The sequence below is a fragment of the Lepisma saccharinum genome, chromosome 10, assembly GCF_977018435.1.
Source record: "Lepisma saccharinum chromosome 10, izLepSacc3.1, whole genome shotgun sequence".
NCBI classification, from domain to species: domain Eukaryota; kingdom Metazoa; phylum Arthropoda; class Insecta; order Zygentoma; family Lepismatidae; genus Lepisma; species Lepisma saccharinum.
Window position 1 is genome coordinate 11428605 of NC_139238.1, and position 16809 is coordinate 11445413.

The 16809-nt window shown below is 38.2% G+C and overlaps 2 protein-coding genes across 3 annotated transcripts in view; one reads left to right on the top strand and one right to left on the bottom strand.

Annotated features, from left to right (window-relative positions):
* The window catches only part of LOC145993772 (transient receptor potential cation channel protein painless-like), a 62116-nt gene extending 50932 nt beyond the window's left edge, over positions 1-11184 (top strand). Inside the window, exon 2 of the mRNA XM_083129550.1 lies at positions 7353-11184. Coding sequence (XP_082985676.1) covers positions 7368-10304 — 2937 coding nt within the window. The 5' untranslated portion in view covers positions 7353-7367 and the 3' untranslated portion in view covers positions 10305-11184. The remainder of the gene's footprint in view (positions 1-7352) is intronic.
* The window catches only part of LOC145993773 (gamma-tubulin complex component 2-like), a 182136-nt gene that overhangs the window by 91227 nt on the left and 74100 nt on the right, over positions 1-16809 (bottom strand). The window lies entirely within an intron of this gene.

Sequence of the window (16809 nt, forward strand, 5' to 3'; positions counted from 1 at the left end):
GCACGACAACCCTCTAGACACTGCTGTATGTTTTCCATGACCGGGTTATGATACTCATCAAAGCTCCCCAATTTTCTCATTATGGTGGGTGGCCACCAGTCCCATACACAGACCGAAATCTCAGGAGAAAGGCTATTACGCTTCCCCCAGGAGACTCGAACCTGTACGGATCACATAGTTCAAAGCTTGTGCCTTAGACAGCACGGCCAGGGTAAGGGATGGAGCTAGTGTAGCTATCTTTATTACACCACAACAGCATTTGGGCAGTATGGATCCAAAAACTCGCGAACACCATTCAAACGCCTTCAATAAATTGAACTGTCACATTTAAAAATTTCAGTCAGTAACCGAAAATGGTGAAAATATGATGGCATGAAGTCAAGACTGGGTGTGCCACATCATCTATCCCCTTCCTATCTGGTAACTGAGCTTGGGCCAGTCTGTAATATTGTCATCATGCGACAGTACCTGCCTTTTAATTGATCCATGCTGGTTAGCAAGTGTGCACAACTTCGAACATGTTGGAAGGCCACCGAAAGCAGCCCCAGTGTACTGGACCCTCAAAATTTCACAATCCTGCATTTGAACCTGCCCCTTTGAATTACCATATCTACCACATGACCAGGCTGTAACCATTGGTTCTGCGTGGCAGGTTTTTGAATAAAGATGCATTTCCATCTCTAGTTACAACCCAGTGCCAAAGCCGTTTGATTTTAAAACCCTTGTACACAAAGTGTCTCATTCCTTGGTACCTGCTATCTACTTCATGGGGCACTACTAGTGGTTGTCTTCTCTGGGAGCTGAGCTTGATTGATTGATTTGCTATATTTTACTTTGCTTTTTGTGCCACTTTTGGCTAATTTGCGAAGATGGGATGAATGATGATGTGATGAAATTGATGAATGGACACTCGCAAACAACCACTCCGCCACAGGGGCTGAGCTGGTGAGGGTGGCATGTTAGGGGCCATCTTGGTCCTAGTACATCCTTAAACGTTAGATACTGCTGGTGTCTATTAATTTGTTTTAGTGAAATAATAATATTCACTAGATTGGACAGGATATTATTAAAGTTTTCTGGTTTAACAATATTTATGGGTAGGGTAAGGGCTAATTTTGAATATAATTTAAAATAATCAGTAGACAATAGATGAGTGAGTACTGGTAAGCAGCTCGTTTAACAGCTTGAAGCAATGATCGAAAGCCTTCCAGACTGCAGTCTGTCCTCCTGACTGGTGCCACCATACTTAAAACACCAGTTCCATTCTGCTGCAGTGATGATCACTGCAAGGCATTTATTGTTACAAATCACCTTTCCACTCTTGCATTGAACCTTATTTTCAATATTGTCAAAAGATGCTTTGAAACCTAATTCGTTTATCTGCCATTTTAAAATTCCTGAAAACTCCAAATATTAAAAAATGGTGACACAAGTTTTGGTAAACTAATATACGAACTTGTAGCTGTAAAACTTTCACGACTGTCACATGCTCTTGTTATATTGAGATATCTGTAATACAATGATCACAGAATCTTATAAATTTTAAAAGTAGCTTCTCTACAGCTACTTCTGTAAGCTACTCACGACATCACGTCTTTTGCAGAAAATATTAAACAACCATACGGATATTCAGAAGGTCTTAGCAGTTGCACTTACTAGATGATAGAATTTCCATGTTTCCATGTTCCTCAGGAAAACTGTGCAATCCCTGTGCTATCCCCTCTCCATTCTCTTGAACAGATGTTTTTCGGAAGGCATCTTTCCTCACGCTTGGAAACAAGCTAACATCACACCGATTCACAAAAGTGGTAACAAAAATTTTGTTTCATCTTACAGACCAATCTCCTTACTCTCTCCTCTGTCCATCATCTGTGAAAAAGTAATCAAAGACAGACTGTACAAATTTGTTTCTCCGTACTTAAGCTCTAAGCAACATGGTTTTCTTCCTGGTAGCTCCTGTCTTACAAACCTGTCTGTTTTACTCTCACATGCTATGAAATGCATTTCAAATAATTCACAGTTAGATGTAATATACTTTGATCTGGCCAAAGCCTTTGATACTGTTAGTCATCGTCTTCTGATTCACAAATTATGCAATAGATTCAACATTCATGGCAAATTTCTCACCCTTGTCACAGATTACCTTAGCGATCGCCAACAACGTGTCGTTCTTCCTGGAACTGTTTCTAACTTTCTTCCTGTCCTCTCTGGAGTTCCACAGGGTAGTGTTCTAGGACCTCTCTTGTTCTTATTATTCGTCGATGACCTTGCCGACCATCTCACAGCTCCCTCTAGCAATTACCTTCTTTTCGCAGATGACTGTAAAATTTTCAGGGAAATCTCCACTTCCGACGATACTCATCTTCTTCAGAATGACATAGCAACATTTACTTCCTGGTGCCTGACATGGGGCCTTACATTACATCCTGACAAGTGTACTACTCTCACTATCTCTCTCAAGAAGAATCTGTTAAAGTCATCTTACTCCATCGCTGGCAATAACATCAAAGCAGTATCCTCTCACAAAGACCTAGGCATTGTTTTCGACCAAAAGCTCACATTTGAGGAACATATTTTATGCACCACAAAAAAGGCCATGCGTCTCTTAGGTTTACTCTACCGTTTCACTGAAATTAGTGACATCTCAGCCCTCACTTTGTACTTCAAATCATTCATCTCCCCAATAATAGAATACTGCTCTCCCGTCTGGTCCATGGCATGTCCCACTCACCTCTCCAGAATCGATTCAGTCTTTAACTTCTTCCTAGCTATAGTCCGTCACAGGGTTCCCTCATTACGCAATTTTTCATCTCCGCATCTTTTGTCCTTTCTTAACTTACAAACTGCTTATCAGCGACGTTTCCAGAATGATTTCAGTTACTTATACAAAATTGTGAATGGCAAAATCCGCTGCAACACACTCCTTGAGGAATTCCACTTTAGAGTACCTATGCGCACAACTCGCAATACAAGGTTATTTTATACAAAAAAACCTAGACTGGAAATTCAAAAAAGATCTCTCTTTTATAGACTTGCCACACAATACAATGATCTCCCCTCAAATATTGATATATTTTTCTCCGAGTTTGCCTTTCGGTCTTCTATCAGAAGAAATACTTGTAATTAATATCACATAGTGCCATCTCTTACTTATTTTTTTGTTCATTTGCTACTCACTTTTATGTTGTTTTGTTACTCTTAATTATTTCTTATTTATTTTTATTTATTTATTTTATTATATTTTTATCTTTATGCTTATTATAATTATTGCTCTCATTGTTGACAATTTCAGTGTAAAATGGCCACCTGTGCTGTATCTGAAATTTTCTCAAATAAATAAATAAATTAATTATTATAATGATACCCATCATTTGATATGCCGGTAATTTGATACAATCTGAGACTTGTTTTTAGTAGTTTATATAAAAAAATTCAGTAAGATTATGTTATATAGTAACAAATTTTTATTAGGAATAATTCTTTAATTTTTTAAATAGCCAAATATAAAGGCAGCGCAATATTTTCAACAAAAACATATCAATGACAACTGTGAACAACCTAATGAAAACTAGCTAAAGATGGAAGTTATTTATAGTTTTTAGTAAGGAGCAAAGTAAACATATCACGCTACCCAGTTACATGGCAACATTACTTATTTTTCTTCTTTTCTACTGATGAAAAAAAAACCTGTTACCAGATACAAAATTTACCTCTAAATGCTGAAAAGAAAAGTAACTATCCAAAGAAAACTAACCATACCAAATATAATGGTAGTTGCATGACCATTTTTAAAAAAAATCATTTTTAGTACATAAGTTTATACATGTTTCTAGATATCAAAACCAATGTTCAAAACAATTTCCTGTCCTTGGTTCTCCTGAGGTGGCCATTTTTTCAACATGGTGCATGGTCTTTTTTGCTCATGCAGCAGTTTACAGAAACATTAATATCTCAAAAACCATTAGAGCTAGAGGCCTGAAACAAAATTCATTTTGTAGCTAATGAAGTATACTTTCTATGATATTCAAGTATGTTTTCCTCAAAATTGCACCCTAAGTGTGAAAATGATGGTGGAAATTTGGGTAACAGTAGTTGAAAAATTGGATTTTTAAGTCAGATTTTGTAAATGAAGGGGTTTATTCTAAGGCTTGAAATTTGTTTTATGGGTAGACCTACCTGCAGGGTGTCTGCAAATAAAATATCAATGCTTAGAAATGCGCCCCTTTTTTTCAGCATGGGTTCAAAAATGGCCGTTTATGGAATTTTGACAGTTTTCAGGGTTAAATATCTCAGATGGGTCCTCATGAAAATATCTGAAATTTGGAATAAAGGAAGCCCTGCAAGAACCTAACTCTCAGCAAAAATCTCAACTTTTAGATTCAACTCGTTTGGTCAATATGAGGTAGCAATGTGACCTAATTTGTGATGTTGCAGAATAAGGGTAAGCTGCATGCACACCTAGAATAATGAAGCCTTTCCCTTTTCTTTTTTAAAGTTGGGTTAAAAAAACCTCAGAAAATGTAGTAACATAGGATTTTAATACTTGACTTACCAGAAATTGAAATTACAAGGTATGACAACTGAATATCTGTGAAATCTTATTGCAAAAGGGTTTGATTTATTTGGTACCCACATCCATTTGGTGTTGTCCTATTCATTCTCTTTGTCAAATCAGGCAGAATTCCTTGTTCTTTCACTAAGTACCTACTCGATCTCACTAAATGATCAGAAGCCTCCAGTTCATCACATACATCTTTTCTTGACCACGTGGTAGGAGTCAAACTGATGATTGTGACCTTTTCAACATTAGTTTTTGCTCATTTATATTTTTCTTTTTAACATCTCAACTAAATGATTGTACTGTCCACACAAAAGATTATCAGGCCTCACCGATGGTGTAGCGGTAATGTCGTCGCCTCGTAATCAACGATTCCCTGGTTCGATATTCGGTGGAGACACATAGTGGTTCAGATCCCACTTTAAACTACAGGTCCAGTCCCGATTAGCCTATCTGTGCATAAAGTGTACTTAAAACACGAACTCAATATATAAATCAAAGAATTGTCACATTTTCCTTCATTCTCTTCAGTTCTAATACTTTCTGAAAAACAACTTTCTAGTTTCCTTTGCACTTCCTTGTGTGATGTGAATAGTTTTGCGATCAAGAGCACTTTGTTTTTTGTTGTTTTTTTAAATTAGCCCCCTCAGTTACTACATCGATACATCGAAAAGAGAACAGACTTCATCAATTTTCTTCAGTGTTTATTGAGATGGCACAAAGACATCATCATTTCCATCCTGGGATTTACATGAGTCACTTTCTCCAGAGATGAAAATTTTACTATAACATGTCGGGCATATTGATTTACCTTGTCTAAAGCTTACTTGACACTTTTTTGGGCTTGCCATGTGACACAATTTGATTTAAAAAATTCCCTTAACATTTTCTTTAAGTGGTATTTCAGAAGATCCTAACAAACTTTTACACACAAAAAATTATACTTAAGATCATTTTTGAATTGCATTTGCATGTTGTCTCCAAGTCTGTAGCCTTGACCTGAGGAATGTTTTATGATTTCTACTAAGTTCGTTAAGATTAATTAAGTCTTTGGCTACTTTACCAAAAGTGTCTTTACAACAGTCCTCTTTACTTTACCAAAAGTGTCTTTACAACAGTCCTCTTTACTTTACCAAAAGTGTCTTTACAACAGTCCTCTTAAGTTAAAAGCCCTACAGAACACTCCATTTCCAGTCACAAATAACAAATATTCACAAGGCTCTACCTTTAAGCCCATTTGGCAAAGGATGAATGACAGACAGCACAGATTGTTCAGGCACAGATCAACTCCAGGCTTGTCTCACATCCTATCGAAACATGTATTTCAATCTTCTACTGTGCATGCCTCATATCTACTTCCACGAATGTCTCTCCTTGGAAGAAAATAAGTAGAAAATACAGAAACACTAAGTTGCTGACCAAGGCAGTTTTTTTAAATAAAAACACTTAATACGTAACGTTTCAACCCTGTATCAGGGTCTTCCTCAGACGAAGAACTAAACTAAAATGGTTTTTATCTTAATAAACTGCCTTGGTCAGCAACTTAGTGTTTTTAATATGGAAACAAGGCTTAATTATATTAGAAAATACAGGCATCATAAAATAAGATCTTCTACCAGCTTCGACCCTTCAAAATGAATAGGCTACCTTTAAGCTGCATTTAAAAAATCACTAGCTAACTTGGGTTCCACTAATATGTTGATGAAACTCACAGTTTTGGAGCTGACAACACCAAATGGATGTGGGTACCAAATAAATCAAACCCTTTGCAATAAGATTTCACAGATCTTCAGTTCTCATACCTTGTAATTTCAATTTCTGGTAAGTCAAGTATTAAAATCCTATGTTACTACATTTTCTGAGGTTTTTTTAACCCAACTTTAAAAAAGAAAAGGGAAAGGCTTCATTATTCTAGGTGTGCATGCAGCTTACCCTTATTCTGCAACATCACAAATTAGGTCACATTGCTACCTCATATTGACCAAACGAGTTGAATCTAAAAGTTGAGATTTTTGCTGAGAGTTAGGTTCTTGCAGGGCTTCCTTTATTCCAAATTTCAGATATTTTCATGAGGACCCATCTGAGATATTTAACCCTGAAAACTGTCAAAATTCCATAAACGGCCATTTTTGAACCCATGCTGAAAAAAAGGGGCGCATTTCTAAGCATTGATATTTTATTTGCAGACACCCTGCAGGTAGGTCTACCCATAAAACAAATTTCAAGCCTTAGAATAAACCCCTTCATTTACAAAATCTGACTTAAAAATCCAATTTTCCAACTACTGTTACCCAAATTTCCACCATAATTTTCATACTTAAGATGTAATTTTGAGGAAAAACGTACTTGAATATCATAGAAAGTATACTTCATTAGCTACAAAATGAATTTTGTTTCAGGCCTCTAGCTCTAATGGTTTTTGAGATATTAAGGTTTCTGTAAAGGGCTTCATGAGCAAAAAAGACCATGCACCATGTTGAAAAAATGGCCACATCAGAAGAACCAAGGACAGGACTTTTTTTTTTGAACATTGGTTTTGATATCTAGAAACATGTACAAACCTATGTAGTAAAAATGAAAATTTTCTAAAATTAGCATGCAAGCAATTATTTTAAAATTGGTTGATTTGGCATGGAATGACCCTATAGCAAGCTACAAGAATTTTGTAGCGATGCTACAGTAGTGCCACTATAATTAAGGCACTGCTTCCGATCACTGTATACTATGTGAATGTTGTAAGCATTTGACAATAAATCACTCTCGTATCTCTAACATATTTCTCCTATCTTTACAGATACTGAACTCAAATATGGCGGAAACTCCTCATCTCAAGCTGTGCACAACAGGAAGCATATGCTCCACCGACCCATACATGGACCTGTTGGAAGCTCTGAGGAATAAGAACCTCACGGCATTCTCAGATGTCTTGAACGGGGGCGAAGGAGACGCATCGATTGATCCTAACAAGTACTACGAACACCCAGAATACAAAACATGCCTTGATTTTGCATGTGCCGAGGGGCTGATCGACTTTGCGTCGCTTCTTCTGCAACACAACGCTGATCCCAACAAGAAGAACACCGTTAGGAAGAAGGCTCCCCTTCATTTTGCTGCGGAAGGAGGGCATCACGAAATCATCCAGTGTCTTCTGGACCACAAGGCTGATGTCAACATCAAGAATGATTTTGGTCGTACCCCACTCCACGTGGCTGCTGAACGCTCGGCGCTGGCTTGGTTGAAGAAAGAAGACATCGAAGAAGACAGAAGGAAGGAGATCAGAGAAATGTACATAAAAAGCATGGAGGTTCTTCTGGGAAACTCTGATGTTAAGATCAACGAGATGGATCGTCAAGGTGCAACGGCAATCCACCTTGCAGCCATTCGAGGTGGAAAAGAGGCAGTAAGGCTGCTGCTTCAGAACAAGGCGAATATAGACTTTGAAGTAAATGGGAAAACCGCCAGAAGCATCATCGAAGAAGACATGCCAGAACTGCTTGCAGAATTCCCATCGGAACCTCAAAGCATTGATCCCGAAGTTCCGGTTGACGATATTAAAACTCTGATGTTCCAGGCACTGTACAAGCGTGACTTTACGAAGTTCACGATGCTGATCAAAAAGGCCATTGAGAACAAGGTGAACCTGAGCGACAACGATGGGCAGTACACGTTTCTGCAATATGCTTGTGACAATGGACTCACTGATTTTGTGCAGGAGATGCTTGATAACGATGCAGATCCGAATGCTGTATGCAGCTCCAACAGCTGGAAGCCCGTTTTGCTAGCTGCGTACCACGGGTACTTTGAAATCCTTCGCCTCTTCTTGGGAGAAGAGAAAGCAGATTTTGGTGCTGTCGACAGTGAAAGCAGGAAAGAAACCATTCTGCACAAGGTTGTGAAAATGGAATCAAAATCAGACATGAATGAAGGCAAAAGCAGCTACAGACACTGCTTGCATGTTCTTCTGGAAGAAGCTAACATTGACGTGAGGCACAAGATCAACATTAATGCTAGGGATATTCTAGGGAACACGCCCCTCCACTATGCTGCCAAAAATGGTGACAATGATGTCATAGCAACCCTCTTACACCACGGGGCGTATGTTGGAATCAAGAACATATTCAATGAACCGGCAATCACTTACATCGATCCCAGTGTACTTGAAGAGTTCTTAGACAACTGTCTGTACACAAATAACGAAGCTACAAGGGAAGAGAAGTTCCAGATAATATTCAAGTATGACTTCCTAACTCCACCACGAGAAAACAAAGATACTTCGAACTGCGACACTACAGACACCATGCTGGATTCAGACAGGTCAGGAACTGCCCCTTTGCTCCCGGAAACTGAACCTCTGCTGTACATCAGTAAATCAAAGCAACACAAGCACTTGCTTAAGCATCCGATCATCACCAGTTTCCTCTTTCTCAAATGGCACAGGATCAGGTGGTTCTTCTATGGAAATCTAATGTTTTATATCACCTTTGTAGCATTCTTGACCTTTTACTTACTTGCAGTTTTTGGAAACGGACATAAAGAGTCGACCACAGATGAAGGAATCACTGATGAGATTCTCAATAGTAGTGACACTGTGGAAAACAGTACCGACATGCCACCACCTGACGACGAACCAAATTACACGAACTCCGCAACAGACTTTGCTTGGATTGTCGTCACTATTTTCCTGTCCTTCTTGATCATCAGAGAAATCTTCCAATTTGCAGTTTCTCCGAAACGTTACTTTCTTAGTTTGGAGAATCTTCTTGAAGCAGGCCTTATCACAATGTCGTGTTTCATTCTGTACAGTTCCCTGGAAGATGATGCCAAACAGCATCTGGCAGCTATTGTCATTCTCTTAGTATGGACCGAGCTTGTACTTCTCATAGGCCGTCATCCAAGGTTATCAACTTACATCACTATGTTCGCTACAGTCTCGCAGAACTTCATGTTCTTCTTAATGTGGTACTCTCTGTTGATCGTTGCCTTTGCGTTCAGTTTCTACATCCTGTTCCACAACTGCGAAGGGGATGAATGCGACGAAAACTTCTTCTTGAACCCAGGAAATGCTGTACTGAAAACTGTCGTGATGCTCACGGGAGAATTCGACCTAGGTACACTACCATTCAATTCATTCACAGTTACGAGTCATGTCATCTTTGTCCTCTTTTTGTTCTTGATAACCATTGTCCTGATGAACCTGCTTAACGGTTTGGCTGTGAGCGACACTCAAGCAATCAAAGACGAGGCCGAGCTTGTCAGTTACATTTCACGAGTGGAGCTGGTGTCTTACATTGAATCCATGCTTCTGGGCAATCCTTTTGAATTCATCAGCAGCTCACGTCCGTTCCGTATGATCCAGAGCTGGCCCAACTGCTCCCTGTGCGATTGTTTCGGAAGATGCGAGTGGCTTAAGGCTTTGATCCAGAAACTTACGTTCAGCAAGAGCACACTTTTGTTCCCGGATATTCTACCCAAAGGTCAGGTAAGCGTTTTTCTCAACCAGAGCGCGAGGATCTCGCCATCCTGTTGCAAATCTTGCAAAGGATGCGGCAAATGTACCATGCACAGGGATATTCTTCATTCGGCAAAGAGCATTCTCGCCAAGAAGGAGCACAAGTCTGAAGAGGAGGAAATAAAAACAGAGATAGAAACCCTCAAGTACATGATGCAACAACGAATGGAGAACCTGGAAAGGATGATGAAGCAGATTATGGTGTTCACCAACAGTAATTTTGGTGACAAGAAGTAAAGATGACTTTCTCAATTGAAAATATTCTCCCCAAAATACCATATCTCGGTAGGCATATTTAAGACTGATACATTTCACACAACCTTTTTGTAATAGATAAAAAAAATCAGGTCTATCTGATTGTAACAATGCCTGTATCGTAACTGTGAAAGCTTGCTTAATGAGTATTCTAACCCCTTCTTATTGTTAAATATGACTATGAAATTGTCAGCAATTAATATCCAAGCTAATTACAAAGCTTGTATTTGCATAAAGATGTGTGCCTACACTTATATTTCCTTTGCCAATCATTCCTGTTATGTGCATACATATTTTTTAAAAAAAATAAACTGTTATGTATATAAAATCAATAAAAATACCAGAAAATCATGAACTACAGAAAATATATTGTAATAATTAATGATGAAATGTGTAAACTGTTACCGCTAACATGATTTTCTATTAAGCTCTCAGGACTTGTAAGTTGCATTCTTCATTTTTATCAAAAGGTTATATTTCATTACCATTAAATTTCCATGGCTTTAGTGAATGTATGTGAAATGACTGACTGTGATGTAAATATAGTGTGTTATCTTTGAGAAACAGTTTCTTTTTGTAGTGAATTTGAATGAATTGAGTTTGAATCTGTTAGTACACATTTTAGAATTTGCACGATTATGTTGTCAGTAAAACATAATTTTGGTTCAAGAGTGTCTATGAAGCACTACTTTGGTTGTTTGTGTTACTTAAGTAACAAGTCCTTTCTAAAATAAATGAAAAAAAAATGAAAAAAAATGTTCACTAGTAGCATAGCAGTGATATACTTTGAGTATATTGGGAAATGAACAAAATATTAATGTATAATTTTAATGTACACCTTTTTAAAAAAATAAACATACCTTTTTTTAGAAAAACAATGTTTTATTTAGTGTATGCTAATATGTGGAACAATGAAAGTGGATGCAAAGAGGTCAATACTTTATGTAAGAATCTTATTCTCGCAATAGTCTGTGATTCTTGTTGATACTCAATTCATTAAGAAATGGGACCAAAGTGTAAACTAGATATCTATATTTATTTATATTCTATTTTTCAGTGGCGTATGCTGGTTTAACGAGTGGGTAATCTCAGACCCTTGATTCATCCACCCTCTCCTGAAGTCTCCCTGCAAATTTACCTCAGTATCCATACAGGATTTATGTATATATGTGTGGAAAATTTTATCTTATTGTTGCGACCACTATCAATTAATTGTGATTGCAGTTAATGTGCGTTTAGAATTTCAAATAATAAAACAAGAAAGTATAATAAACCTATAAAAAAACCTGTAACATAGAATATAAAAGGAATATGCTAGTGAAATAAAAACCCTCAATATTAATTGAAGTGTAAAATTCAAGTTACCCCAGTACCCAGTTACTCATGCATTCCCAGTGCTCGAAAAATTTTCTTCAAAGCTAGGTGCCAGTTCTGAAAATCAGGTGCCAGGAAACCACCTACTATACTGGATCCACACTTAGAAGGAACTGTATGGTAAACAAATGAACATGTATGAATACAGTGTTGCCAACCAATAACTGCAGAATATAGCGAAAGCAAATTCTCACAGTGTGTAGGGTTCTACAATATATTGTAGAAATGCTTTTTTTTGGATAATCTCCATAATCACAATGTGGACATGTCATACCCTATTTGTTGCTAGCTTTCATAGAATAAAGAATACAAATTTTCCTCCTCACTTCCCTCACAATAAAAGCCATTTTTTGAATAGCCAGTTCTTTCCGAGTGTTATCTTTGTATATCCGTAGGTTTATTAAATACAGGGTGGCTACAAACAAGCAGAAATGAAATTCCCTGCCTTTTCCAGGTTTTCCAGGACAAAATTTAAATTTTTCCCTGACAATTACAAACTAAACTAAATCGATGTTTTTGCAAATAGAAATAATAAACTCACACAGGTCCACGTATAAAAAAAAAAGGTAAAGTGCTCCCCTGTGCTTAGCACCACGCCATGAAGGCGTATAGGGGGTGTGGGGGTAACGCATGGTTTTGTTAAGTACCAATATTATCTTCTATGAAATTGACTTAATTTCTCTATTATCTATGATTTGAATTCAAAGTGCAAAATAGTGAATTTGGAAAATTATTACAATTCACAAGCTAGGGAAGGATTACTGAATTTTGTCATACGCAGTAAGTTTAAAATAAAATACTTGATTATTTTTAAATTTACGACTAAATGAGATAAAGAGTGAAGAGTGGATGATTAAGAAATACAATTTGTAATTTATCAGTCTCTTTATACATTCTCGATATTATATGTTGATATTTCCACCGAGGTTTGGAACCCTCTGCTTGCAACAACCATGAGTGCGGACTCATTTTTCAATGCATAAAGCTACTTCTCTCTTCTCTGTAAAGCAAACAACTTAACTCTTGCATATAAGTGAAACAATTGAATCGAACAAAATAAAGTGTCATATTTCCTTACATTATCAATGGGATTCTGCTTCAATACAGTATATCCAAGTGAAGTACTGTGAAACTGACAACATGCAGTTAGTTATACCATTAATGCTGACGAAAAGGGTACGTAGGTATTAGAAATTAAATGCAAGGAATTTATAGAATTGCATTGTATAGGTACCTGATTTAGCTAACCACACATTAAAACAGGAACACTCTAATAATGAAAGCTTCTAAAAGTTCATATACGAGGGGCATCCTGAAAAAAGCTCCAATGGTGCCTATACGCAGCAATAGTGGTCGGAGAGCAACACACACACACATGCAGGCAGGAAGAAGTGGTGTGTAGCTGTAATCTGGTACAGTTGCAATGCAGCCGTTTTAGAACAGTTCTAGGTTAAAGATTGCAGCTCTCATACAGTCTCCCACCGACTGCGATGTAGCCTACATTGCACGCTCAGAATATGGCACAGAGCCACCAGCAATTGTGTGAGGTGTGCAGACCGGACGTCGTGAGTGATAGTATGGTCAGATGATGGTGCAGACAATTCACAGAAGGCCAATCGAATGGGCACAACCCCATACAGCTGAGTACACACGGGCCCTTTGCATCACTTCAGGTGAGAGATCTTGGACCACTCCCTGTACAGTCCTGGCCTTGCATGTACCGACTTTCATCTCTTTGTTTAACTGAAGAGGTTTCTGGCAGGGCAAGGATTTGACAGCTACACTGCGGTAGAGATAGTTCCCGTCTTTGCTGTCAGACACATATGCCATGGGTATACAAAATTTAGTGTCATGCTACGACAAATGCCAGAACAACGGTGGTCATTATGCCGAAAACTAGGTTAGGACTCATTGTTACTAATGCAATAAATTAGAACTGATATTCTTGTTTTATTTATGGCTAATCGGTAGGGACCTTGATATTTTGTTACTTTTTTTTTAAATTGATGTATTTTCTAATTTTTTTTATTTTTTACTATACGGTGTTATTTTTCCCAAAATTCACATTTACATTTTCGCACATTTTCTGACAAATATCTGAAATTATACCTTCATGGTGTTTTTAAAATACTGTTTCAATTGAAAATTACATGGCTTACGCCTCTTCGTGCGAGTTTGATATCTTGAAAGTTATTTTGGGAAATTTACTTTCCATACCCCTTTTTTAATTTTAAGGTAAGGATTTTAGCTAATGGAATTTTCCCCTTATTAACTGAAGAATGCATAATGACCATAAGTGGCGACACACCAAAAAAATTAAAATCAATCAATCTCACGTGACAGATACTGATATACTCGTATTATGGCACCAAAAATTGGCATTATCTTTTTTTGACTTGTTAGGGTTACGTTTCCCAAAATTCGCGTTTTTGTTTTAGAACATTTATCTGCCAAATATACCAAAACTTAATACTCCATTGTGCTTTTAAACTAATTATTATTTTAAATTGTAGGTTACATGGTCTACGTATTTTCGTGACAGTTTGATATGTTGGAACAGATTTTTGAGGAAGTAAAAGTAAAGTGCTCCCCTGCACTTTTCTATGGAGGTGTATAGTAGGGGTGTGGAGTTAGGGCCCCACACTTTCTTGATCACAGCTGAAGGTAGGGGTGATGTGATCAGCACCACGCTCGTGGCTACCTTTATCCCTCAAAGTCTTTCTCAAGGTACCAGCTTCATATGATGCTGGGTGGGCACCTGAGCAGTTTGAATAGGTGGAAAACATCCCGGTTCTCTCCCACAGGGGATCGACCCTGGGTCTCTCGCATAGTAGTCAGACGCCCTAACGACTGAGCTCCATTATTACTTGCTCGACAAATGCCGATGGTGCACACTTAGCATGGTAATTCAAAACATATCTCGTGCGACAAATACGAAGATGTGGCTCCCGAGTGATGGTAGATATGCACTCGATCTCCTGTTAGAACCCTGCCACTTTGCTCTGTGATGCAAATGGTTTTGATAGAAGTCGAAAAAATTGTGGGAAATACATGATTTAATGTGACTGTCGGAATTATTCCATGTACGTATAACTCTATAGCAGTGGCGAAGCGTGGTGTCGCTGGAAGGGTAGGCACAGGCGTGTGAGTTCGTGTTGTTATGGGTGCGACTTTTTTAAAATATAAAAAAAAATATAACCTTTAAAGTTATTTTTGAAGAGGTATAACAACTTATTATTGCATCAATGAACGTACCTGAATAGTAATGCTTGATGTGTGCCAACTCCTAAATAGTACTTCTTGATTTTATTGTAAATTGATGCTTTAGATGCAGGCGCGGTTGGCTGTATAGCGCAAATGTGCAGTGAACCCCCAGTAATATACAAAATAAACAATAACTGAGAAGTTCATAAGCGTAGAGTGCCAAATTCTCTTAGTGAGAAGGAGAAACCGCGGGCCAGAGCCACTCAGCTCCCCTCTAGTTCCGTTTCGTGCAAAGCCTCCGCTGAACCTCCGCAAGCCAACCCCTACCATGCTAAAAGCATAGGACGGCTAGCAGAAGCTCGACGCGTACATATGGCGAAAATACATGCAGTCGGCTACTCCAGGAAGGTCGTCTCGTCAAAACGGACATGCGCAGTTCGTAGGATCACCAGCGAGCTGGAGTCAACCACGCTCTTCTCTCTTCCAGTGTTGCACTATGTGTTTCGATTTGAATTCATTTGGCATTCTCTTTGTATTTTTATATTTTACAAAACTTATTAGATTAATGAAGAGGGTGTAATATAAATGTAGAGGTGACCCCAAACGAAAGCTAGAAGTAAAGATGATGGGACAAATAAGATAAATATGATAGAAAACAACTTGCCTACACATTCAGAGTTTTCATCTTTAAGATGGAAACACTTCAGGTGGAAGGAGCCGAAAAGTAAAAAATAGCGCGAGGGCGAGGGGTTGCTTATCGGACAAGACTTAAACAACCTTTTGGTCTTCTTACGTCAGACTAAATGCTTTCGTTGACATGTTAGGCTTTTTAGGTTTAGTTGTCTTAGAATATATACACTCAATTTTCGGGGCTTACCGTGCTTGACCAAAAATGTAATATTTGCTATTTATTCAAGCCTAACCTAACAATGAAGGCATTTCGCACTTACGTCAGAAGACGACCAAAAAGTTGTTTGGGTTTCGTGCGATCAGTTATACTCTAGCGCGAGAGGGTGTTCGAAGGGACGCGCGCATTTAACTTTGTTACGTGTCATTGTCTCCATACTTGTTAGTTTGTTTTGAAGTGCATGGCTGGTGATTGAAATATATATGGCATAGTGATACGTTGAGTGAAGTGAGGTGGATTGTGTATTGGAAGGAGTGTAGTTGTTGCTGTGCGAGAAGTTAACATATTGCATAGAATAGAATCTAATCGCTTTGATTTAGCGATATACTTTCGAATAGTTATATAAGAATTATCTTGTAATCAAGGGGTCTTGGGTTCGATTACTGATACATACTCATTTTAGCAGGCAGAGATTTGTATTTTTAACTGTAGCTTCAGGATCCAGTTCCAATAATATAGTCTATTTGACAGTGGTGGGACCACAAAAGAGTTGGCAAGAGTGGAAGAGGCAAAATTGAGGCGAGAATATTTTCTGAATTCTGAGATACCCCTAAATACAATACCATACGAAAATCTTAAAATAAAATGATCGCCCCCTACACACACACTCCTTGGTGCTGTCACTGTTATCTGAACATAAAGCAAATTAACTTTGTCAGTAATCTACCGGCCAAAATTTGATAATTTTCCCAGTACTATCTCTACGAACCAAAGCGTGTAGTGTCTCAAAAGGTTTAGATAAGTCCACTTTGCATAATTTTGGTGAACCCCCTGGAAAATTATGCACGAGCCGCGCGTTTAGATGTCATTCGAGTGGCAGTCCTCAATGTTTTGATGCTCCTTCTTTCTTCCTATGTCCGGTAATAGGCTTTTATGCTTGTTTTTGCAGCGTTCCAGAGTAATACAAGTCATTATTCTCCTTGCTCACTTCACGCTCACAACAATGAAATCCGACCCCCGTGGCGGAGTGGTTAGCACATCGCGCAATGGCGCCAGGGGTCC